Below are 26594 nucleotides of genomic sequence, written 5' to 3'. Positions count from 1 at the left end.
AAATCAAACAGTCTATCAGATGAAAGATCAGACAGATCTTGCTATGCAGCTATGTGGATACAAGTCTTGCAATAATATTTTTTAATAAGGGTATTGTGAAAGGTTTTACAGGCTTTATACTTCCTAATTCCCAACACAACAAGTTTCTGCTCCTGACTGCTTTTTGGGGTAAGGCGCATCTGATGGCAGTTAGGCAAAAAGATTGGAGATGGGTGTTTGGAAACATGCAAAGTAATATTAACACCAGTTTGTACTTGTGCATCTCTATGAAGCCAAGAAATTAGAGCAGAGGTCAATGTAAAAATTTAAAGGGGACATGAAAGATCAAGGAACCAATTTCACCATCCCTGTGCCATGATGTAGCATTTGATCCTTACCATTATCCCCTTTTTCAAGATGTCTGAGGATTTGAAAGGCACAATTTTAATTGTTTCCCTTTACCTTCTTTGTGTTGAAGGGAGTGATTCATATTGAACCAAAGTTTGATGAACAGTTCAATAGAGCTGGCTAGTTTTGGGAGGTTTTATGGAGTTGCACGTGCAAATAATTCTAAATGGAGCTGTTGTTTTGTGAATCATACCAAATCTATTTCTCACAAAATTGGGTCCAGGAAGACTATTTGTACCACTCTTGGTAAGTCAAATGGAGGCTTTAAGTTGGCAGGAAAGGAACTGTTTATGGATTGGTTTAATATTTAAAGCTTCGCTCTTGTGCTGCAGTTTTTGTTAATTTCATGGTTACATCTTGCTAATGCTCAAAACGGTCATGTTCATTCAGATGTGGCCTTTGGTTTTACAGTCCGGCCTGGCCTCTACCTATTTATACCTACTAATCATAGCGTAGCCGCCTTTTCACTGAATGATTATTCGGCTGGCTGAACAACAGGTCCCTTCTCTGCTAGACTACCTGAGCTCTGAAGAAACACCATAATGCCCCGTTGGTGAATTAGAAAAGTTAGCCAGCAGAACTGGTGCACGTCCACCGGAGCCTGTAAAATGTCGGGCTAAGTTGGTGAACTTAAAACTTGACATTTCCAATCCTCTTTCAGTGGCAGAGGTCTTTGCTTAGCTTTTTGTGGCAAGAAAATCAACTCTGTAACTGGGCTTATCAGCATTAACTGATAACAAGAGTTTGTTCATTTCGGCAAGCAGGGGATTTTTTTTAAAGGAAACTTTGAATAATTTAAAGGGTCAGCATTATTGAAACAGGCCCCCCATCAGCTGTTACTCCATCCAAATCAAAGATTTCAAAGCCCAGTGAAAAACTGTATTATTCTGAGTTGATAAGAGTCATGAACACCTCAATAATGACTAATGGTTGATAAAATAAAACAGTGAAATATATAGTTCAGTCAAAATCTGGGAGAGAAATACAATTTGTATTTTGGAGGGAGTGCAGAGGAGGTTTACTAGGCTGATACCGGAGTTGAGGTGGTTGAGCTATGAGGAGAGGCTGAATAAACAGGGCTTGTACTCGTTAGAGTTTAGAAGAATGAGGGGAGATCTCATTGAGACGTATAAGATGATGAATGGGATGGATAGGATAGAGGTGAAAAGACTCTTCCCGCTCAAAAAAGACAGTAGGACTAGGGGGCACAGCCTCAAGATAAAAAGGGGGCGGTTTAGAACGGAGTTGAGGAGGAACTTCTTCACTCAAAGGGTGGTGAATCTCTGGAATTCTCTGCCCGTTGAAGTGGTGGAGGCTGCCTCGCTAAATATTTTTAAGACGCGGGTTGATGGGTTTTTGATAGGAGAGGGGATTAAGGGTTATGGGGAGAGGGCGGGAAAGTGGAACTGAGCCACGACAGATCAGCCATGATCTTATTGAATGGCGGGGCAGGCTCGAAGGGCTAGATGGCCTACTCCTGCTCCTATTTCTTATGTTCTTATGTGAGGCTATTTCAATTAGCCTCTCTTCAAATGTCATTCTGGTTGCCTTTTCCAAATGCTAACTGACCTACCACTATCCATCCTCAACTTTTATCTGCTTTTTTTTAAGTTTCTTGCTCTCATAGTCTTATAATAAATTCCTACTCACGTTACCAAATCTGGATTTCAACTTGTGTGCACCACTATACAGAGCCTTTGATTAACAGTGTTTAACAACTCTATTGTAGTTGTTTCTCTCATGGATTTCAATGTAAAGTGGGTGGAGAGAATGAAGATGCCCCGTGTTTTGAATCTTTAACCATTTCCCCAATCTTTGTTTGAGAGTCTAGCTCAGCAGTGACAAAGAATTATCCTTCATCCATTGCCTTTATGCATTTAAATAAGTGCCAATCTCAACCAGGATGACTTTGACACTTCTTTGCCTTGCTTTACCAAGATTTTTCTTTCATCATTTTACTTTTGGGTAACCTCTGCTTTTTGTATATAGGAAGCTAGCATCCCAATGCCTTCCAGCTCTATGGCTTGCTTTATCCTATAGGATGTAATAGCCAACCAAAGAAGCATTATAGCTATTGCTTGGTTGGTTTTGGTCACATGAGTGTTTAATTTCAAAATATCACTATGGAGATTTAAACCGGTCTTAGTTATCGATTTTATCCCCTAATTTCAAGTCTTTCAACATCTCAACATTGCAATTTTTTGCCCGTCATGGAATATTACTGCACATGATTTCTAAAGCCTTCAGAATAAAGATCATATATTTGCGCAAATAATCCATCATTGTAGTAATTTACCCAGTTAAAAAGGCATTGCCCCCTTTGCCAAAGTTAATGAGCCAATTTAAAAAAATCAAAACCACAAAACCCTGGTCACAAAGTATTCACTATGTTATATGAACATAGCCCAGATGATAATATGTTTTGCAAAATCCAGTTACACTGTTCTTCTTTGTATGCCTTCGAACAATTACAATATAAAATTCTGAATGTATTCTTTTCCACAATGGTCATTGCCATTAAACCCAGCATATGCAGGTGAATAACCAATATTCATTTGCAATTTTAAACTCTGGCATACATCGGTCAAACAAAAATGACTAGATTTGGTCTCCTGGTTAACAGTTTTCAGAAGATAAATGTCAAGCAGTGAGTGTGAATGAACACCTGTACTTCTACCAACGTAGGATCATTCGAAAGAGGCTACCCAATTTCTGAGGCAAATTACAGAAAGACTCAGCATGTTACTCAACAGCCAGTGCCACCTATTGATCACAGTGACTGCATATGTTTCTTTCTTGATTCCCAACACACAAAGTTTCACTTAAGTAAAAATTAGGAATCCAACAATGGCCAAAACGATACGAGTTTAATTAATTGCTCTCCAGGGCCCCACCTCATCAAATTTGAAAATAAACCTGACGTAACAGTCGAAAAAACAATAACGGTGGTGGTTTATTTTTCTTCCGATCGCTATAATGAGCAGCACTGCTAGGTGCCGTTTTGTGACATATTGCCAATATATGATATTGATATTCAATACATCACTCCACCCCAAATATTTAACAGATAATTTGAGGAGATTAGATAAATCATGCACACTCACTACTGACTAGGTGAGAACAGTCTTATTTCCCACATCCCCCCCCACCCCTCACCACCCACCCCAACCCATCCCTCCTTTCCCCTCCCCCCCCCCACCCCCCACCCTCCCCCTGCCCACTCTATACTGGGGGACAGTGTTATATGTTACCTGTCACTGTTCTTCATATCTTACAAGCCTGTAGTGGGGCCCGAATGTGCAGACAAGGCAGTATACTCAACCATCCAAGCCCTACCAGAAATGTGAAGTCTTCATATTGCAGAGTAAGTTCCCCAACAGTCAGTTTTTTTTCCCTGAAAAAAAGGTTAAACCTTATCACCTGCTTCAAAAAAAAAATCTAGGCCTAAGGGCTTAAAAATTAGAGGCATTGCCTTTTCTCTATTTTCTATATTTATATGAAAATAATTCATGCTCATGCTAAATACATTATTTACCTTACATGAACTCTTTTTCTCGTCTTTGAATAAAAAGCAAAGTTTTTGTTCAAAGAACCCATGCAACATGGATTGGATAATCCTGCTGGCTACGTAGGTTATATTCCAAAATCAATGGTCTTTTATCATACACGTTTCCTGACTGAGAGAGAAACTGCTTACTCCAATTCCAGGGCAGTGGAGGAGCTCACCGATATATCACTGTTCAGCAACTCTGTTCCAGAATAATACTAATGGCAGGCTTTAGAGCTTTTTTCTCTTTTTGTTTTGTCGTCTTCCTCATCGTGGCCGGATCAATCGTTTTGATCGGGCAGGATGGATTAGCATCGCTATCTTGTTATCGCTTGATTATGAATTTCTTTGCAAGACTTGATTGCTTTCACATCACTCAGGCAGTTTCAAAGGCGGTATGTTTTCTTTCTCTTTGCACGCAGTGCCATCCATCAGGCATATGGCTTTGAACATGTGTGTGGTTTAAGAAGACAGAAATTTGTGGAACTGACCAATGGCAGGACTTTTTTTTCCTACTTTAAATAGACTGTTTTTCCCAATAATAATGGCGGTCGTCTGCTATACTGTTAAAAGACCCAGAGCTCTGGTACTTAAGTGCAGTTGCCTCCAACGAATTCATCACAGTCTTGAGCAGCAGATTAATTTTCTTCCTTTTGTCCAGATGCCTCTAGATGGCTCTAGGCCACAGTGCTTTTCAGGCTGGCTGTCGTTCAGCATGGCTGGATCAGAACGGTCACTGATCCATCTTTTCACATTAGAACATTGCGGGATTCAAAATGCAAACTCAATTTGTGTCAGTGTAATGCATCCTGTGTGCACCTAGAGAGTCAAGGTGAAATAAGAAGAGGGGAGGCAGAGTGAGTGAGGTGGAAGAGAGGCAGAGTGAGTGAGGTGGAAGAGAGGCAGAGTGAGTGAGGTGGAAGAGAGGCAGAGTGAGTGAGGTGGAAGAGAGGCAGAGTGAGTGAGGTGGAAGAGAGGCAGAGTGAGTGAGGTGGAAGAGAGGCAGAGTGAGTGAGGTGGAAGAGAGGCAGAGTGAGTGAGGTGGAAGAGAGGCAGAGTGAGTGAGGTGGAAGAGAGGCAGAGTGAGTGAGGTGGAAGAGAGGCAGAGTGAGTGAGGTGGAAGAGAGGCAGAGTGAGTGAGGTGGAAGAGAGGCAGAGTGAGTGAGGTGGAAGAGAGGCAGAGTGAGTGAGGTGGAAGAGAGGCAGAGTGAGTGAGGTGGAAGAGAGGCAGAGTGAGTGAGGTGGAAGAGAGGCAGAGTGAGTGAGGTGGAAGAGAGGCAGAGTGAGTGAGGTGGAAGAGAGGCAGAGTGAGTGAGGTGGAAGAGAGGCAGAGTGAGTGAGGTGGAAGAGAGGCAGAGTGAGTGAGGTGGAAGAGAGGCAGAGTGAGTGAGGTGGAAGAGAGGCAGAGTGAGTGAGGTGGAAGAGAGAGAGTGAGTGAGGTGGAAGAGAGAGAGAGTGAGGTGGAAGAGAGAAAGTGAGGAAGGAGAGAGAGTGAGGGAGGAGAGAGAGTGAGGGAGGGAAGGAGAGAGAGAGAATGAGGGGGGGAAATAGTGAGTGGGGAGACAGAGTGTGGAGGGGAAAAGAGAGCGAGAGAGGGAGTGGGAGAGGGAGAGCAAAAAGGTGCAGTGATTTTGGCTTTTGTTGTCAGTCAATGAAAAGCTTTTGCAAATTAGCTGAGTGTCAGTAAAAGTTCTGCTATGGCTTCAATCTCCTTAAATGAAAATTACTTTTTATATTCAAAAAAACTCAAGGGGGCTTAAAATAGGGAAACAAAGTGATTGCTGATATTGCCACAAATCATTATAATTCACCTGACGTGCTGAAAGAAAATAAATTTCTGCCAACAATCTTAAAGAGGCTGTGCATTACTGTCTTAATTTTTTGCTGAATGTTGCTGCTCTTTCTGCCCTTTTGAAGTGCGGTTTGTGATGTTATCCAAACAGGACCGAATCCCTGCCAAGTGCAGGAGTGAACCTGCTGCCTCTTTCATTTCTTCATCATCACTTTCTGGTGGTTTCTCTGTGCGTCTCTTTTTAAGCGGCAGTGTCTCAGTTGCGTGTTTTTTTGCTTTCGTCAGGTGTTGCCGTTTTGTGTGCTGAGATAGGTACCCACTGTCAGCTAAGGAATCCTTGGTTTCTTTTTTGATTTTTTTCTCCTCATCTTCTGTCTCGCTGTAGCTCTCGGGGCTGCGGTAACTCCCTTCACTGACCTCACTCCCATCATGACTGCCCTTCGTGGCAAACTCATAGTGGTCATCGGCAGAGGAAGAGGACGTTGAGTCGCTGGTGGGGGATGTACTTCTGTGATTGGAAGATTTTGCCACGCTGTAGTTGTGATCCTCTTTAGGGTCACTGCTGACAACCGGGGAGCCACAGGATTGTTCGCTATCATTCCGCATCCGACAGTTTGCAATTCCATTCCTGAAGAGGGAGCAAATTACTACAGGTCAGTTCACTAAATCACCATACAGTACTGTTCAATAATGGTGTCTTGCGGCAAGTGCAATATGGAAATGAATGCACATATAGGAATGCTAGACTACATTTTTCAGCAGCAAAAACCTTTTGAAAGCTTCAAGTGGGAAACTGAGGTTCCCGCTTTTCTGATCATTCTTTTCTTCTTTCATAGAAAAGTTCTATTTAAGGGTTGTGTTCTGCAGCAAAACATACAGTACTTACATATGTTTTGACACCAAAGCAACAGATCAGCACTGAAGCTGCCTCCTCAATGACAACAGGCAATTTGTTTGTTTCTATAATCAAGAAACAAGACATGCCTCATTGGATTAAGAAGTCTTTAATTCCAGGGGTTCTGCAAGACTTGCCTTGTCTCAGCCCATCACTCTGTGGGCAAAAGGAGATAAAATATTCTCCAGGTCTGCCCCCTTTGTTCTTTTTCTGCTAAGTAATATAAATATATGGAGAAAGAACCGGGAGATATTTTTCCCCTACTGGGTTAGATGAAGTGGGAGACGGTGTCAGTTAAGCATAACCACTGCTGGACTGAAATGTTCTTTTGCTTTCATTCATGGAATCAGTGTCTCACCAGCAAGGCTAACATTAATTGCTCATTTCCAACTGCCTTGAAAAGATGGTGGTGAGCCACCTCCTTGAACCGCTCTGGGCAGCACAGTGGTTAGCACTGCTGTCTCACAGTGCCAGGACCTGGGTTTGAATCCTGGCTTGGGTCACTGTCTGTGTGGAGTTTGCATGTTCTCCCCACATCTGCGTGGGTTTCCTCCGGTTTCCTCTCAGTTCAAAGATGTGCTGGTTAGGCGCATTGGCCATGCTAAATTCTCCCTCCGTATCTCTGAACAGACATGGAATGTAGCAACTGGGGGTTTTCAGAGTAACTTCACTGTAATGTTAATGTAAGCCTACTTGGGATACTAATAAATCAACTTTACATTACTTTTTTTGTAGTACATCCACAGTGCTGTTAAGGAGTTCCAGGATTCTAACCTAACGATAGTGAAAGGATGACGATATAGTGTTGTTTGATTGTGAAGGGAAGGTGTAGGAAGTAGTATTCCCATGTGCCTGTTTCCCTTTTCTAGGCAATAGAGCACTTTGGTTTGGAAGGTGCTGTCAAGAGAACCATGGTGAGATGCTCCACTTAATCTTGCAGCAGGTAGTACATGCTACTGCCAGTATGTGTTGGTGGTAGAGGGAGTGAATGTTTAAAGTGATGTATGGAGTGCCAGTCAAGTGGCTGCTTAGCTCTCCTCCATGCTCGTACTGTACTGGCACAGCATTACTTCTAGCTTAACAACCACATCCATTATTTGTATTGCACTGTCAATACCTCAATTCTCAAGTCCACTTGGTTCTTCCACTTATCTGAGGAGTTGAATATCTGCCAAAGTTAACATTTGGATCTTTTAGTTTTCATTGTCTAGGACCAAATCTGGGTTAACATGCTACACTGGAATACAGTGCTGATAACCAGCAGAGAGTTCCAAGTTATTGAAACTTTGACTTGGGCAATAATACAGAGCACCATTGGAAAGGTTATGCTTAGAACCCACTATGGTGCATGACAACATTGCTTTATTCACACAAGTGCAGATTTATTCTGTTTGAAATTATAAGCGAAATGTATTAGGAACACTTTTATACAAGTCAAGCTGCATTGATATAATGCCTTTCAGAAAGCAAAACACCCCAACAGATTATGAGAATATAATAAGATGAGATCAATAATGAGAAAGTGAAAAATTATTATGCTTTGTACATTATACTGAAGTGTTAATGCATTTATGTGGACAAATTTGAGCTTTTTCCCATTATGCAGGCAGTTTATGTCACTAATTATATATTGTAGCCTTCTTATTTATTTAAATACTGAGAAATATAGTAATGTACAATATTAAAAAGGTTAGAATTGCACTTTGCATGACAACTAACACTTTAAAAAATGGATTATATTGAATAAAAAGCATTTTTAGCTGATATTTTCAATACTGAATCATCTATTTAGAACAGTAATAAATCAAGGAAGGAGTGTTCTAAATAAGTTGCTAAACAGCTAAATTACCAAAAGTGTTAAGTAAATTCCAGGGAGAGCAGGCATTGAAATCTACTGAGGCTCAGATAATTAAAATAAATCTATTTCTATATTTAACACCTGATAAATCCATTCACTTTCCATGTAAACATTACAGGCTTGCTGCAATTTATTGCTTCAGAAGTCCTTACATTGGACAGAGAAAGGGAAAACTGGAAACCAACCAATAGCATGAGGATACAAGCCATCTGCTGCCTTTGGAAGGGGTTTCAAAATAAAACAACAGCTTTATGCTCCCAATATTTATTCATAACTGTAGGAGACAATATTTTGATTATTGTGTTGACAAACTTTACATGTTCAAATACTTAACATCAGTTCCACAGTTGATGAAAATGCAGGAAGAGAGGGGTAGGGTAAGCTCAGAGGGCTGACAAAAACATGGAATCTTTAGCTTATAGAGTACAAAAGTAGGAATGTTACACTAAACCTTTATAATCATTAATTGGGCTGCAGTTGGAGTACTTTGTCCAATTCTGGACACTTCAGAAAGATGATAAGGCCTTGGAGAATATACAGAAGAGATTTAAAGAAATGGTACCAGAGACATAGAAGCATGGAAAACAAGAGAAGCTAGGACTGTTCTCCTTAAAACTGAGAAGGCTAAGGGGAGAATTAATAGAGAGATATTCAAAATTTTGTAAGGTTTCAATACAGTGAATAAGGAAAATTGTTTCCACTGTCACAAGGGTCAATGATCGGATTTAAGATAATCAGCAAAAAGGACCAGAATTGAGACCAGCAGAATCTTATTTACTCAGTGAATTAAGGGGACTTGGAATGAAGTGTCTGAAAAACTGGTGCAAGCAAAAGGGAAGTAGACAAATTTTTAAAGGGGGAAAAATTTGCAAGGAGATATGGAAGTAGAACTAACTGGATAATTCTTTTGAAAGATGTCCAAAGGTGTGTCGGTTAGGTGGATTAGCCATGGTAAATGCGAGAGGTTAGGGGGATTGGGTTGGGGGGGGTGGAGCTGGGTAAGGTGCTCTTTCGGAGAGTCGATGCGGACTTGATGTGCCAAATGGCCTTCTTTGGCTTTGTAGTGATTCTATGGATTTCATTACAAAGTGCTAAATAAAAAGATAATAATTGGACCTCTTGGCACAACCATAGGTAGGTAGTTGACTTGAAACACAGGTGTCTTTGCGATAGTTCGAGATGGATATGATTTGCCAAGAACAAAATTAGGCTCTCTTTCTATTTGTAAGTTTGTGAGAAATTAACGTACATCAGTTTTCAATAGCATCCTTCTTCCAAAGTTCTTCTGTGCAACATTATAAAATTTACATCCAGAATCTTTTAGTTTCATTACAAGTCAGACGGTCACTTTTAGCACCAATGAGTTAAGGCAGCTGAATACTTCAATTCTAACAGTTGCAATTGATGGGAGATAAATGCTAACCTTACTGCAGCAGCCATACTCCCAATGCTATTGATTGGCAGTGGCTTCATCCCCATGAATGGCCCTCGACTGTACGCTCGACCACCATTTGGCATTACTCCCACAGCATCTGGACAGGAGAGAACTACAATGTTAGAGAAACCACAATCAGAACACAAACTTCCCTAAACCATTTAAGGCAACATTAACACATAATGCACAAACATATAATACTGCTTACATATGGTCCATTTAAGTAAAACATATCAAGAGTCTGCTTCAATATTGTGGCTAAAATTCACAATACAAGGGCTGTTTTCTGATTAAGTGTCACGCATGAACCAACAACTAAAGTGGATTTTTAAAAATTTTTCCTTGTATTGGATTGCAGTCCCGAATGCCATTATTATATGTAAATTTGAATCATCATGGTGTTTTCCAATATTAACACCTGACAATGTGCCTGTTTGAGTCTCTTCCAGGTTATTTGCTCTGCATTAAACCGATACCTTGATAAAATGTCAATAATCATGTCTGTCCATTAATTCTTAAGGATTTTTGCCAAATAAATTAAATATTGACCACTTAGTTGAGCGGTATGTTTGAGTTTCTGCCACAGTGTTAGAGCAGTACGAGAATGCTTTCACCAAAAGGGAAAATGCTGGAAAATCTCAGCAGGTCTGGCAGTATCCGTAAGGAGAAAAAAGAGCTGACATTGAGTCCAGATGACCCCTTTGTCAAAGAGTCATTTGGACTCGAAATGTCAGCTCTTTTCTCTCCTTACAGATGCTGCCAGACCTGCTGAGATTTTCCAGCATTTTCTCTTTTCAGGTTCCAGCATCAGCAATAATTTGCTTTTTAATCACATGAATGGTTTCTCAGCTTTGTTAACATCTTCATAGTCAGTGCCAACATTTTAATACTATATGTTGGTACCAAAACACTTAAAAAATACATTTTAATATTCAATGTACTTAATTCATCACCCCAAATTGCTCCCACAATCACTACTTCAAATAACTGCTTAGTTCTGGATCTTCTTTCTAGACAAATACCTGAAAGAGCACAAGTATTGTTTTATTACTGAATATATTCTAGAGACACATGAAAACTTCACAGACCTAGAAAGCATAGATTTTTTTTTAATGCATATCAACACTACTCATTATTCATGGTTACATACATTTGAGCAAAAACTATGTGCTGTTCACATCGAAAAGAGCTGGCCTTGGGAGGTACTTGAATGCAAGTGTACTGAATTGGGTTTTCCCCTTCTGCTCATGAGCAGCAATGTATTGTCAATTGATCCTCTTAAGACATAGTAAATCTGTGGTAACTTCAATTGATTAGTAAGATAATAAATCAACTCTTGTGCACTGTTTTAATGACAGCTTGTGCAGGGAAGGGGAGGGTGGGGGGTACAAATCTTCATCTGATAGTGCATAGGGGTTTCTAGGTTTTAAACAGGATGATCTCTATTATAACTTGGTATTTAAAACTGCGCAAACTTTTCTTTAAAATAAGACTTCTGTTCATAAACTGTAGCAGATGAATTTTCCCAAAATCTAGATTTCATTTACAGAAAAATGTTTCTCAGGGAGGGTAAATACGTACGAAAAACAAAGAATTAATCCTTCTAATTTGGTCCTTCTAAATTCTGATTAGGAGCATTGGCCATGCTAAATTCTCCCTCAGTGTGCCGGATGTGGCTACTAGTGGATTTAAAGTAAAGTAAAAGTCAAAGTTGATTTATTAGTCACAAGTAGGCTTACATTAACACTGCAACAAAGTTCCGCTAGTCGCCACACTCCTGTTTGGGTCAATGCACCTAACCAGTACGTTTTTCAGAATGTGGGAAGAAACCGGAACACCTAGAGGAAACTCACACAGACATGGGGAGAACGTGCAAACTCTACAGATAGTGAATCCAAGCTGAGTCCCTGGCATTGTGAGGGAACAGTGCTAACCACTGTGCCTTTTGCAATGTTAATGTAAGCCTACTTGTGACTAATAAATAAATGTTAAACTTTCTAAGGCAATTGGAAATTCACAAACAACATTTTTGCCTGTCCTTAGACATGAACACCCAGTTCTCAAGCCAGAGAATATAATTAGTGTGTCAATTCAGCAGATACAAATATGGACAAGAATCCAACATGGCAAATGTCTACTAATTATATTTCAACATACAGAAATGTATTTCCTTTCAGAGATTGTTTAATAAAATCAGTTCTAACACATTTTAAAAGGGTGTGTATTTTTAAAATTCTCCCTCAAATTAAATTTGCCTAATTTAACCAAAGTTCATTACTAAATGTGTCTCACTTATCATTGCCAACTTTTGCAGTAAAGACTTCAATCAACTGAGCTGGATTGAAACAAATCATAATAGTAATTTCACTTAGTGTTATTGGCAGCCAGTAATGAAAGGAGACCTTCTCCTCCTCTGGGCCTGGATTTTAATCCATGTCTCAAAGGTGTAACAACATTGTTCTTATACAGTTTGCCATAAATCTTTCTCAGACAACAGTTTTCTGCTTTGACTAACGATGTAGGTTGAGTCATCAGCTTTCTTGAAAATATAAATATTTGGGGGGGGGGAATAAATTTACAACAAAATCTGGAACAGATGTCTGAATCATGATTGAGAAAGAATATATTGGAACACAGAAGAGAATAAGCTGAGAGCTCCCAGAGGCGCAGTGCATGTTTTCTAGACTTGAGCTGAGGAAAGGTCAAGATAAGGGATTCCTAGCTGAGGGAGTACAAAGAACAATACAGCCCTCAAACAGGCCCTTTGGCCCACCAAGCCTGCACCGAAACACAGTTTCTATTCCTCTTTTTGCCTCCCACTCATATTCAATATACGCCTTAAACATTGCTACCATGCCTGCTTCCACTGCCTCCACTTCCAGATACCCACCACCCTCTGTGTGAGAAACTTTACCCACATGTCTCCTCTAAACTTACAGCCTCTCGCCTTAAACCTGTGCCCCCTTGTAGTCGACCCTTCACCCTGGGAAAAAGCCTCTGACTATCCACCCTATTAATGCCTCACAAACTTCTATCAGGTTGCCCCTCAGCCTCTGTTTTTACAGTGAAAACAATCTGATTTTACCCAATCTCTTCTCATACCCCAAACCCTCCAGACCAGGCAACATGCTTATAAACCTTCTTTGCACCCTCTCCAAAGCATCCACACCCTTCTGATAGTGTGGCAACCAGAACCGCATTCAATGTTCCAAACACTGCCTAACTAAAGGTTTGTACAGCTGTAACAAAACTTGCCAATTTTTACCCTCAATGCCCAGCCAATGAAGGCAAGCATGTTGTGTGCCTTCTTGACCATCTTATCCACCTATGTTGCCACTTTCACGTATCCGTGGCCCAGATCCCTCTGTATGCCAATGCTAAGGTTTCTGCCATTTACTGTATAATTTGCACCTGAATTTGATCTTCCAAATGTAGGTTCAAAATTCTTCTATCACAAAATTATTGCTCAGATATCATAAATCTGAGGTCAAATTTTCCTCTGGTAATCCAACACAGGTATAAAACAAATATCATTTCCCACTTCACTACAATTATTTGATGGCATGAATTTCAAAGCGCAAGGTGCCTTTAATGCCTGCGGATGCAAATTAGAAGATTGCTTGCCTTAGTGCCTACCAACCATTACGAAATTTATTAACATACGCTGGTTCTTTTAAAAGCTATCAAATAAAATTGACAGGAATGATAGCATCTTCAAAGTGCTCAATCAGTTTCTGCAACAAGTAGGAGTTTATTTACAAACCATCGCTCAAAAGGGTATAAAGGAGAAACTCCCTTTCTCCCATTCACAATTCAGCCACACATTTCAAGTGAAAAAAAATCCTACAATTTAGGATAATTATGATTTATTTCCAAATGCTACAGGGCAAGAAAATCTGACATTCAAGTAAGCTGGGTGACACCCAAGATTCTTTCAACCACTGTCAACCATGGAAATAAACGCAAAAAACTGTGGATGCTGGAAATCTAAAATAATCGCCAAAGAATTCTTACTGCCTTGAAACATTAACTCTTTCTCTCTCCATAGATGCGACCAGACATGCTGAATTTTTTTAAAGCATTTTCTGCTTTTGTTACTGTCAACCACGTGCTCAATGATGCATGCAAAGTAACAAGTCGAGCTGTAATTATTTTTTAAATGGCAAGTTATTATTTATTCCTGGTTGGGCTTGACTTCTTTTATAAAAACAATCGGAGATGAAAACGTCGGTGAAATAATTCTTGGGCTTTGATTGGAAAATTGTGTACTTCACATGAACTTGTTGGACTATAACCTTAATTAGTTGACCCGCGGTTCCACATTTTGATTACCTGATGACAGTCTAATGTAAAACTAAAAGCTTGCACAAAGTCAGTCAGTCATCTGATCCCACTTATGCATCACAATCAATGGACAGCAATACACGACACAATAAATCAGTTATCATCTCTGGACTTCTATCGAGCTGTGAAATTAGAGGAGTGATTAACACTTGCAAAAATCCACTGCGGAAAATGTTAGAAGAGAGGGTTACGAGAATCATTCCAAAAGCAGCCAACATCAGCAGAAATAAACAACAAAGTAAACTAATATTACCCTGTTTTTAATATGATCAAAATAATTGTGGTTCCAGTAATGTCATTTTATGGTATCTGTCTGGCTTGTTTCACAACATCTATCTCAAAAGCAGTATCAAGTGACACAACGCACATCTATATATTGAAAACATGATTACATTAGTTGGTGATGTCTCAGTTTACTAAGTATAACTGGATTTGTTTATCTTTCCACACATACATGTACAACAAAAACAAATAGATATGACTTTTGGTTAAAAAACCTTTTCCCTCTCCTCCACCCTCAAATCCACGTAGCATTCTTATTCTCCTGTATTAATATAACTGCAAGTCAAAGTTTCTTCATTTGCTATGAGGTGCTTTGGGATGCCTAAGAACATACAAGTTCTTCCATCATTCTTAAAGTAGTAAATGAAAGTCCACTTTAAGGTCTGTACATAAGAGCATAAGAACTGGAAGCAGGAGCAGGCAGTTTAGCCTCTCGAGCCTGTGATCATGGCTGATCTCAGTAGTAACTCTTAGTCATTAAAAATCTATGCATCTCTTTCTTAATTTTACTCAATGTCCCTGCACCCACCACGCTCTGGGGTAGCAAATTCCACAAGCTCACAGCTCTTTAAGAGAAGTAACTTCTCTTAATTTCTGTTTGTGTGCCTTGTCATGGTATATCCAAACCACCTGGGTCAATATGAAGATATTTTCTGCCTTTCTTGGATGACAGGTCTACATGCATCCTGTCCATCAATGTATGCCTGAATGGTGTAAATACAAACACATTTTATACTGCTAGTTTTCCACATTCATGGTTTGTCTCCTTGCCAATCTTTACTTCAGCGCTCTCCTCCTGAAGGCAATGATGTCTTGCTAAGATAACTCGAGTGCATTGACCAAGTTGTCATTAGTAGCAGGTAGGTAGGCTATTCAATAGCTTCACAGTGGAGGCTCAGCCGCACTCCACCCAAGTCCACAAGAACATTTCTAGCCATTGGTTGGAGGAATGGGAACAGCTTGATTTTTCTCCATGCCTCGGAGAAGGGGCAATTCTTGGACCAAACCAAACTCTTCTGCTTCTGATCACAAATCTGGCCAATAAACTCAGCATCTATGAGTGTTACCAATGTGCATAGGCTGCGGTACATACAGTCCACAAAAGGCACCATGTCAGCTTGCAAAGTTTACTTTACCAACACATTCCTGTAAGGTATCCTCCATCAAGGAAGGACATGAGCAGCAAAACCATGGAAACACCATTACCTGCAGGCCACATATGACTTGATAGGCCAACATTCACTCAATCAATGGTTAAGGTACTCAACAAGTAACCTGAAACCATGAGTGCAAATCTCAAGTTAAGTAGTTTGGCAAATTATTGCCATCAAATACAAACGGTTCACTAATGCTCTGAGGAAGCCAACTCGGTGTTGTCTACTTGTGACTTCAGTCCCAAATTACGTGGTGAATTCTTAACACTCTTCAGGACAATTTAAAGGAAGCATAGTTTATTAGATTCAGTTTCCAATCAGAATGTTGTTTATTTGAATTTGTTTTTTAAACGTACTCATGAATCCCCCAGCCACCACGTCAGGCTCAGGGAGGCTGTTCATAATATCAGCATTAACCCTGGGCTAAGCTTCTGATTCGATATTCCCTCCATCAGAAACGGCAGCTGGCTTTCATCTCTGCAACATAATCTGCTGCTGAAATCCTCCTCTATTCTAATATTCTCTGAGGCTGCCCATCCCACATCCCACCGGCCCCACACTTGTTCTCCTGACTCACTCCCTTTCCTTCCATATTCAGCTGCCCAAATCTTTCTACCTTCAATTCATTTTTTTTTAAATTCAAGCTTATTGTGTCTCAATCAAAGCTCCTGTTTGAATCTGTGGTGACCTGCAAAGTGGGCCTTGATGCATAAAAGGTTCTCAATAAAAAGCATCAATCCCTTAAATTCAAGCGTTTTTGGCACCAGAAAAAGAACTGAAACTGAGAGATGAGTGTAAAATGCGTACTGATATGGATTTACAATTGACCACAAAAAAAATGTAGTTGTCAGCAATAGACAATGAAATGTACAGGCTCTTCCCATACAACCTGTTTATCCAGTGATTAGCTCAACCACGCATACCAATAAAGGCAAACGTTTGATCTCAGTTTGCAGCCACTTAGCTGATCATAGCAGCAATTGGGATGTTACAATTTGCTTCAGAACCCGGTGGTGAGGTACCAGAAAGTTAAGTGCAACCCAGGAAGGAATTTGAGTCATCGGGAAAGAGGCAAGAAAACGGACCAGGAAAATACACCCTTTCACGCTGTCCCTTCTTCTAAAATACCAAAGTAATCGCTCTCAACATGTAATCCACAGGTACTTTCACATAAATTAGCCATTATCTGTTTTCCAGCAAGGCTAGGAGGCAATAACGCCCACAAGTGGTTTGAACACAGACATCATTTATTATGTAGGCGTTAGTCAAAAGATTTCTCAGTCAAAATAAATTTACAGCATCACAATCGCATAATTGCTGGATTTCCAATGACTTTCCTCATTGAGGAGTAGGACAGGATATGTACATACTCCATAGAAACTACAGTGGGTTAACAAATAATATCAAGTATCTTTGTAAAATATGTAATTGCAATAACTTCATAAATTATATATATAAAACTAGCGATAGAATCTGTTCCAAATTTGCCATGGTTTGATTTATCAGGTTTCCCATTATAAAATGAATACAAAGTGCAAAGACAAGAAACCTGGGATTTATACCCCAACAACACTGCCTTGAATACATCAACTTCATGAAATACAAAAGTGAGAAATATAGGATTTTTCCCATTTGCTTTGTTAGGCCCAACACAATATAACATTTTTGCTGTCATTAAAGAGATAGTAGTGATTTACTGCTTCTTTTTACTGGATACTTCATTAACTTAATCCATGAATAACAGATGTTTCTCAACACGAGTTGAAATTCTAATAGAGGCAGAAACGGATCTCAAGCCTTGATGAGATGACCTTTTGATGAGATGCTTTCATGCTCATGTTTCATTAGTTTAGTAGTGACTGAATTATTGAAATCAGGACAAAAAATTATGCAAGGCCACATTTGTCACAACTATGCAACTTTTACCACATCTATCAAGAGGAATTACTAAAAGAGATAAGTCAACTGCAGTGAGTGTACAAGTGGGAGGCTACCAGAAGAATTTGTCATGTGACTGAGGAGTGCCACAGTTGAAGTCACAGGATTAGAAAAACGAGGCAAGAACAAATGACGATTAATAGCCGAATGCTTAAATACAGTAGCCTTTCCCAACTTCAAAACAAAAGCCCTTACTTCATGCATACCTTAACTTGGATCACACAAATTACATAATCCTGGCAGATTCAACTGGCAGAAAGTGGAACACCTGGCAAACTGATATTGAATCCAACCATGGAAAAATCCATAGGTTGGTTCACTTCCCAACTGAGGAATGCATGAGTGCACAGGAAGAAGCAGGGCAGGGGAAAAAAAATAAATGTAATAAATTGTCGAGGACTTGCATCACAACAGAACAATATCTGGAGGAGGCCGCACTGCAATAAAAACCTTTATATTTCTATTGCAATGTACTGTGTACTCACATTCTGCTCCTTTCACCTCAGGGGAAGAATTCAGCAGCATCATGGCAGTGGCTGCATCAATATCAGAATCTGAAATGAGAAAAAAAATCTACATTTATTTTTGACAAATATGTGAGAAAGTGTTGCTGGCCAGTGGAAGTGGGAGCTGACAAGTGTTCAGGAAAGACCATCTTCATACGTTACAGCAGGTGAGCAGGACTAGAGCTTTTTCCGTTCAGTGTTGCTGATCAAAATGTAACACTGTGATCCACATTAAATATTCAGAAGGTGCACAAAGCATCGTAGTGTGACTAATGCTTTGTCAAGGCAGCCAAATTTGTCTTCCCTTCCAGTTTCTGAAATAATAGGATTATTGACACGCAACAAAGCACTAGTTGTAGCGTTCATGTAGAACCACAGTCAGGACAGACAAAACTAAAATCTCTCCAGCTCTGGGGAAAACCGCGGATCCGATAATAGACATTTCCCCTATCCTCATCCTGTACTCATTTCTCTGTACAAGAAACCAGATTACTCCCTTGCTATGCCTTTGCAAGTGTTGCTAAACATCTTTAAATTTAAATAATCTTGGACAAAGACTATCACTCACTATTCCTCAACGTGCTATTTGAGGGTTTCCAACCGTGCGATTTTCACCAGTGTTTGCAATTCATCTAATCACATTTCAAGTTCCAGATCACTTCAGTTTTGCATGGACACTGGAGAAACGGGAATAATGGTGTTCAAAGTGTTTTGATCAAGTACGTAAGTAGAAGCGGTTTCCAAGATCAGGAGGGTCAAAGGCTAAAGTTCCCAGATTTAAAGTAATTGATAGAAAAAGAGCGAGATAAAATTTTTAAAATGAAAGTTTGGATTAAAATGATTGATAAATACTGGAAAAGGTAGAAATTTGGAGGTTTATGGAAAAGAGCAGTGGTGTGAGACTAATTGGATCTTTTAAACAGTTAGCACATGCAAGATGGGCTGAATGGCCGCCTTGTGTGCTACTTTATAAGCAGAAGCCACAAGCTCAGCAATGTTTGCTTACCCTCCCAATGGTTAAACACCCATCTTCTACTTCCACCTCCCATTATGACCAACATAGATGAAACTGTGAGCTTGCAGGTATAAATTTCAGCATTTAGTACATCAAAGTAACTCATGAGAAAATTAAAAATTCAGAGAGTAGTGGTTTGAAATCCTTCTGGATCAAGTATTGATACCATATTGTAGAAGTGTTTTGCTGAAGAATGATCCATTTAACACCGTTTACAATTAAACCATATACTCATGTAGGGAAACGATTTACCAGAAAGAGTAAACACAAAACACGTTGGCATTTTGCCATGTGTTCAGTAGCACTGCCTTAAACTTTAAGCAGCTCTGAAGAGTCATACAAACTCGAAACATGAATTGTTTCGCTCTCCACAAATGCTGCCAGATCTGCCGAGTCTTTCAATCGCTTTGTTTTTATTTCTTTATATACAGATCTATGTCATAAAATTAATAGTGGAGAGGAAATTAAAGTGAAAGTTTATTCCACTAATACACAAAAAAACTTGCATTTGTTATTGTGGCTTTTGCGGCCTTGATGTCCAAAATGCTTCCCGTACAAGGGGATGTTTTCTTTGGACTAAAGAAAGCTGAGAGGAGATTTGATAGAGGTATTCCAAATCATAAGGGGTTTGGACAGATTAGGTAGGAAGAAATTGTTCTCACTTGTGAAAGGATCAAGAATAAAGGGGCACAGATTTAAAGTAATTGATAAAAGAAACAAAAGTAACATGAGAAAAATCTTTTCACACAATAATTTTCTTTTGATTTTCTTTCAACACTTTCTCTTTAACACACTAACTCATGCAGGATCAGTATATCTTGTGATAGGTCACCTTTGAACCAGGTTATTCTTTGAACTGAGCTCAAGGATACATTGACCTTTGAGGGAGTACAGCATAAATTTCTCAGAATAATGCCTGGACTCCAAGGGTTTTATTATAAGCGATTAAACCAGCCAGGGCTGTATTTACATGAATTTAGAAGCTGAAGAATGACTCGATCGATACTTCCAAAATACTAAAGGGAACAGATAGGACAGATGAACAGAACCATTGGCAAGTCTAGGCCTAGGGAACATGGTCTAAAAATTAGAGTCAGGTCTTTCAGGAATTAAGCCATGAAATTTCCACACACGAAGTGGTGGAAGTTTGGAAATCTTTTCTGCAGATATCAATTGATGCTAGATCAATTGTTAATTATAAATCAATCAAGATTTAAGTCAACCAAAGGTATTAAAGGGGCATCAGACACAGGCAGGAAAAGGGAGCTAGGTCACAGATCAACCATAATCTCATTGAATTGAAGCACAGGCCCAAGGGGCTGAATGGCTGACCCCTTGTCCAATGTGATCTCTCAATCCTTTACTCATTGGATATTCATACAAAAGGAAGCTGCATTCTGTCTCTGGTAATAGATCAAAGCAAGCCATATTGCGTTATACTCCTCGGCTGACATTCACTCTATTAGTCAAACAAGCACAAGTGTATGCTGGGAAAATCGATGCAATACCACCTGTCTGCACTACCCTGCCAACTTAAATTTGTACCCCATGAATTTTCCGCTTGGAAATTAAAAGTGGATGCAATGACTAAATTTTCTCTTCCAAGCCCATGAGAGTGGAGTTCAATTCGGCTGCCTAAACTGAAATCTACAAGCAGCAAAGGCCACTTGTTGAACTGGGATCTTCAACAAATAGTTCAGCTCTGCATTGAATATATTGTACCACGTGATGAGGTTCGAAAGACGCAAGGAGAAGACTTAACGAGAGCAACAGTGTATGTCGCCATCTTAGAGGAAATGCAAATTTAGACCATTTTGCTATTTGTTGCTTTGGGTCTGGGGCTACTTATTCTAATCCCACTTCCATGTCCTCACCCAAACTCTTCCACCTCTGCTAAAGCATTCAATAAACAAATGACCCACTTTGTGAAAATGTTTCCTAACTTCTCCATTCATCTAAAAGAACTCCTCAGTCTATGTTCTCTCGTTACCAGTTTGCTCACCGGTAATGGAAATTATCTTCATTATTTTACCTTTACAAAACCATTTCAAATCTTCCAACACTTTAATTCAAACCCCTTATCTTCCATTTTGGGGGGAAGTGTTTTGAGAGCATTCCACTGTCTTGGTATTATCCAACTGATTTTTCTTTATATGGCTCGAACACCCTTCCCGTAATGAGGGGTCTAAAACCTCTTTTCATAGAATCCTACAATATAGGAGGCCATTCAGCCCATCGAGTCAGCATCGACCACAATCCTACCCAGGCCCCTATTCCCATAGTCCCATGCATTTACCCCAGCTGGTTCCCCCTCACACAAAGAGGAAATATAGCATAGCCTGCACTCCTGATACTCGAGCTGTGGCCCAATGAATGTCTTGCACAGGTCAAAAGTCTTATTCCTGATGTTTACATTTAATGGGATCACATTCTGTGATATGACACTTCTATCAGCACTGCACGGACTCCATTTTCTGAGACAGAGTGTTGTTTCTTTTGCTGTTCTTAATTCCAAATGTTTTATTTCACAATTTTGCATAACTCAGCCTATGCAATATTAATTAGTGGTGCCATACGTAAGTTCTGTGGAACAAAGGGACCTTGGTGTGTTTGTTGACAGATCTCTGAAAGCATAAGGGCATGTTAGCAAGGTGATGAAAAAGGCATATGGGACACTTGCCTTTATCAATCGAGGCATAATTACGAAAGCAGGGAGGTCATGTTGGAGTTCTTTAGAACTTTGGTGAGGCCGCAGCTGGAGTACTATGTGCAGTTCTGGTCGCCACATTATCGGAAGGATATGATTGCACTAGGGGGAGTGCAAAGCAGATTTACCAGGATGCTGCCTGGGATGGAACACTTAAATTATGAAGAGAGTTTGGATAGGTTTGGTTGTTTCATTGTAGCAGGGGCGACCTGATCGAAGAGTACATTATGGGGGACACCATAGAACCATAGAAAATTACAGCTCAGGAGCAGGCCTTTTGGCCCTTCTTGTCTGTGCCGAACCATTTTTTGCCTAGTCCCACTAACCTGCACTTGGACCAGATCCCTCCACACCCCCCTCATCCATGAACCGGTCCAAGTTTTTCTTAAATGTTAAAAAGTGACCCTGCATTTACCACTTTACCTGGCAGCTCATTTCACACTCCCACCACTCTCTGTGTGACGAATCCCCGCCTAATATTCCCTTTAAACTTTTCTCCTTTAACCCTTAACCCATGCCCTCTTTTTTTTCTCCCCTAGCTTCAGTGGAAAAAGCCTTCTTGCATTCACTCTATCTTTACCCATCAAAACCTTATACACCTCTATCAAATCTCCCCATGGACAGAATGAATAAGGTGCAGCTATTTCCCTTAGTTGAAGGGTCACTCACTAGGAAGCATAGATTCAAGGTGAGGGGCAGGAAGTTTAGGGGGGGAATGTGAGGAAAACTTTTTAGCCCAGAGGGTGATGGTGGTCTGGAATGTGCTGCTTGGGAGAGCACTTGTCATATCCTAACATTCAGGGCTACGGGCCAAGTGCTGGTAGATTAGGTGGGAGGTCAGGTGTTTCTAACGTGTTGGTGCAGACTCGATGGGCTGAAGGGCCTCTTCTGTGCTGTATATTCTATGATACACTTCATAGCTCTGATCTGAACTGATGGACCAGAATGCACTCTCCACCATCACTGCTGCCCCCACTTCCCCCAACACACAAATGCTTTGCTCAAGGGTCCTGTAAATGCACACATGCTCTTATTATTTGTCTGTCAGTGCCGATGGGAATAGTCTTTCAAAGAGCCAGTGATAATGTTAGCATTCAGACTGCAGAAACAAAAAAGGAACTTAATCCGCACAACAAATTCTGCATCAGCACCTGTTAATTCTACATTCAGCTGCAATAATCACGTCCATGTCTGTTTGTTGAGACAATGCGAGACTTTACATGCACTGCTCTGTCAGTTGACGAATAATCTGAAACAGATGGTACATTCAGGGAAGAGGAAAAATTATCTTTTTATAACTATATTCGACGTCACCTATTAAGCAGCAGTGTCGCCGTGACAACAGAGGCTGCCATAGCAACAGTAAACAAGCTTCCGACCACCAGTGAACGAGCTGAATGGAACATCTGCCCTGACAGACCATCTCAGCTGCCCCGGAGTGAAACTGCCAAGGGCACAGCGATGCTGGATGACAGCATGGCTGATCATGCTAGGTCTGAACAAATGAAGTGTACAATCATCTCTGGCATACAGACGCCAACTTACTCAGATTACAACCTTTGCTTTGCTGAAATGAATGACCGCTCCCGCACTAAACTAATGACAAGGTTCATTCACAAACGCTCCCACCCAAGAACTGAGGCTAGGATTGACCAGATTGCAAATCACACACTGGGGGGGGGGGGGGGGGGAGAGAGAGAGAGAGAGAGAGAGAGAAAAGGACGCTCATCTATCAACTGCCGTCTCCATGTGTTATCAATTTTGCATGGCACGCAAGTTTTGTGTTTGCCAATCCTCCCCTCATAATACCTATCTCCACCATTTCTTTCCTCCGCTCCCAGTTTTCTCACTCCCCCTCCTCTACCTGGGTTCAGTTCACCAGCTCCTTTCTGCAGATCGATAATGAAATCAATGGGTCTAATGGCAGGGTTTGGGGCCTCACCATTACCCCAATTTAAATAGTAGTTTTTGTCCTTTAATCCAGTAACCTTCACTTTGTTCACCCACAATCGCATGTACCAGTTCAAGATGCTGCAGGGTTTAGAACAGAGAGGGGAAATGGGACAGACTTCTCTGAATAAATCCTTGCCTGATAAAATATCACGTGTTCAATATGCAATTACCACAGCATCACTATTTTTAAAAAAGGGTCAAGATAACCTGTGAACTCTAACAGTAATATCCTGAAATCCAAAACCAGACAGTTGCCAAAAATCCATGATTTTTCTTCCAACAGTTAAGCTTACTGACTCTAACAAGCCACTAGATGGAGCAAATGGCTTTGTGTACTGGCATTTGTGGTCTTCTGAAGAGGGAAGCAAAAAAACCGTAAGACCACTTCTGCACTGCAAGGAACCATCTCTGCTCTTGGGATAATTACTAAAAATTAATATGGGACAAGAGCATGCTACTCCATCATACTGGCTGCCCTTAAAAACTGCTACCTGATTATAAAGTGCTCTGGGATGTCCTGAGATCATGAAAGATGGTACCTATACAAATGCAAGCTCTTTGTTTTACTCAAATCATAACAGAAAATGCTGGAAATACTCAGCCGATCTAGCAGTGCCTCTCAACACACGTTGCCAGACCTGCTGCGCAATTCTAGTGCTGCGTTTCTATTTCAGGTTTCCAGCACCTGCACTATTTCTCTTTCTTGTACTCTCTTTAAAGCACGGGGCACGTAGCTCGTGCAAGAAGCAATAAATGAAAAGTTGGAAAATCTTTCCAGATAACGTGGGCTGGTTGAATTCTCTCACATTTAGCATATATCACACTTGATGAATTTAGTATCTCTTCAGCAGCTATGTCACCACCCTACCCATTTTTATTTTTAGCCACCTATCCCGTCTCGAGTAAAAAGTGGCACTTAATGCTGGTCCTCTAATTCTGGCCTCTTGTGCATTTCAAATCATAGTTGCTCCACCATTGATAGCCATGTCCTCATGTGTCTAGGCCCCAAACTCTGATATACCTCCCTACACCTTTTCACTTTCTACCTTAATTTCCATTTTTAAGCCACTTTTTAAAAACTACTGACTCTTTGATCATGCTTTTGGATACCTGATCTGATATCTCCAGTGTGGCTCACTGTCATACCTTGTTTTATAATGTTCCTGTGAAGTGCCATGGGACATTTCATTCCGTTAAAAGGTGATATATAAAAGTTGTTGATATCAGTTCATTGGTTAAGTGTAGAGACTTGTCAGAGTGGGAACAGACTACTGGGCGAGGGTAGAATCACAAGTCCAACCATCTAGTGTGAACACCTTTTATCTTTACTGAACATTATATTTCATAAGCAGCTTTCCACAGCGATATTTGTTGCATAGTACTCTGCAGTGCTATTTACAAGTGATCAATCTACCTCATTATCACTTGAGAAGGATGTACCCAAGAAAAGTTTCTAAAAGATAGTGTGAATTATGTTAATGCATTCAGGCAGAAGAACTGGGATTTAGAATACACGAGTAAATTTTGACCACAGGAAAGCCCATTCAGCCCCCTCTATCCGGATGTTTATGCTCCAAATGAGTAACTTCCCATTCCACATCACCCAATCTCCTTGGGACCTTTGCAGTGCTGTCAGATTGTCAGGGGCTTGGAATCAGCAGTTGTGTCACTGGCAGCTAAATTCTTGCAAACCATGACTTAAGTAAGGAGAAATATTTCAATGACATGACTGGCATAATTAATCTCTGATGCTGAATCTCAGACTTCAAGTCCCAGCAAGCACAAGTTTTTCGTTGCTATAGGAAACAATCAGCTCTCTCGAGGCAGAAACCTAAACAATGCACAGCAGTAAAATAAATTTTAAAATAATATGAGTGCTCTCATTGTAAAATGACTTGAAAATAACCAAGTGCATTAAATTGCTAGCTTTATGCTGTGGACCAATTTTGAACACAGACTGCAGCTGAGCTTGTCCAAACTCATTTTACATATAGACGTGGATCCTATTAATCTGTTCCAGATTCAAACTCTATTTCCAAAAAGTGAAAGGAATGGACATTGACCTAATAAATCCTGAAACATTCTTATTTATATATATATATATATATATATATATATACACATACACACACACATCATCTAGGTTAAAACTACTCAAATTTTTTTTATGCTGGTTTATTTGAAAGTGATTAAAAGTTACATGGTTATTAACATTAGGAGAATGGATATGGAGAATGCATTACTAGTTGGCCATTTGATGCCATCTGTCTGGCTGTTCGTGTGACCTCAGTGAGTTTTATCTGCCATTACAAAACACTGCAATGGCCGAGTATGCTAACCGTCAGTCATTGTTGGAATGTGAACTCTCATCAAGCATTAATGCATGCTGTCTCATCCTAGCAGGCCGCTGGTCTGAATTAATCCCTGTGCATTCTATGTTTTCCTGGCTCAAAAATTGCATTCTGCTGACCATGAAGGAAAATATGTTCTCATGCATTAGGAAAGTACAGCGCAAACAGCAAAGGATCAAACATGGAGAAAAAAACATTAACCCATTTGCTTGTAGTCACTAAGCAAAGTGTTATTTCACTATTTCTGGAATGAAAGAAATTTAGCCTTCTGGCTACCAATCAGCCCCAGGGAAAAATCTGCATAAACAGAAAGGCCTGACTGTTAGGAGCTGAATCCACCTTATTTATGACAGAGATTTCCTAGCTGTCATGCACCGGACCTTCTATTGTTGACAAGCTAGTTGACCCACTGACTTCTTTAAAGGAAAGC

The 26594-nt window shown here is 40.2% G+C and overlaps 1 protein-coding gene across 7 annotated transcripts in view; it reads right to left on the bottom strand.

Moving 5' to 3' along the window:
• Window positions 1-3607: 3607 nt before the first annotated feature.
• foxn3 (forkhead box N3) overlaps window positions 3608-26594 on the bottom strand; it is a 279657-nt gene continuing 256670 nt past the window's right edge. For 5 of the 7 annotated variants that reach the window (XM_080202208.1, XM_080202209.1, XM_080202212.1 and 2 more), the window contains exons 5-7: window positions 18118-18186; window positions 9903-10011; window positions 3608-6354 (exon numbers count right to left, since the gene is read on the bottom strand). In XM_080202208.1, the coding sequence (XP_080058334.1) occupies window positions 5808-6354; window positions 9903-10011; window positions 18118-18186 (725 nt within the window). In that variant the 3' untranslated portion in view covers window positions 3608-5807. The remainder of the gene's footprint in view (window positions 6355-9902; window positions 10012-18117; window positions 18187-26594) is intronic. The other 2 variants (XR_013888539.1, XM_080202214.1) reach the window with 2 other exon arrangements.

This window comes from Carcharhinus amblyrhynchos, chromosome 14 (assembly GCF_965287045.1).
Source record: "Carcharhinus amblyrhynchos chromosome 14, sCarAmb.v2.hapA, whole genome shotgun sequence".
NCBI classification, from domain to species: Eukaryota; Metazoa; Chordata; class Chondrichthyes; order Carcharhiniformes; family Carcharhinidae; genus Carcharhinus; species Carcharhinus amblyrhynchos.
This window is presented reverse-complemented; position numbering and strand designations above follow the sequence as displayed.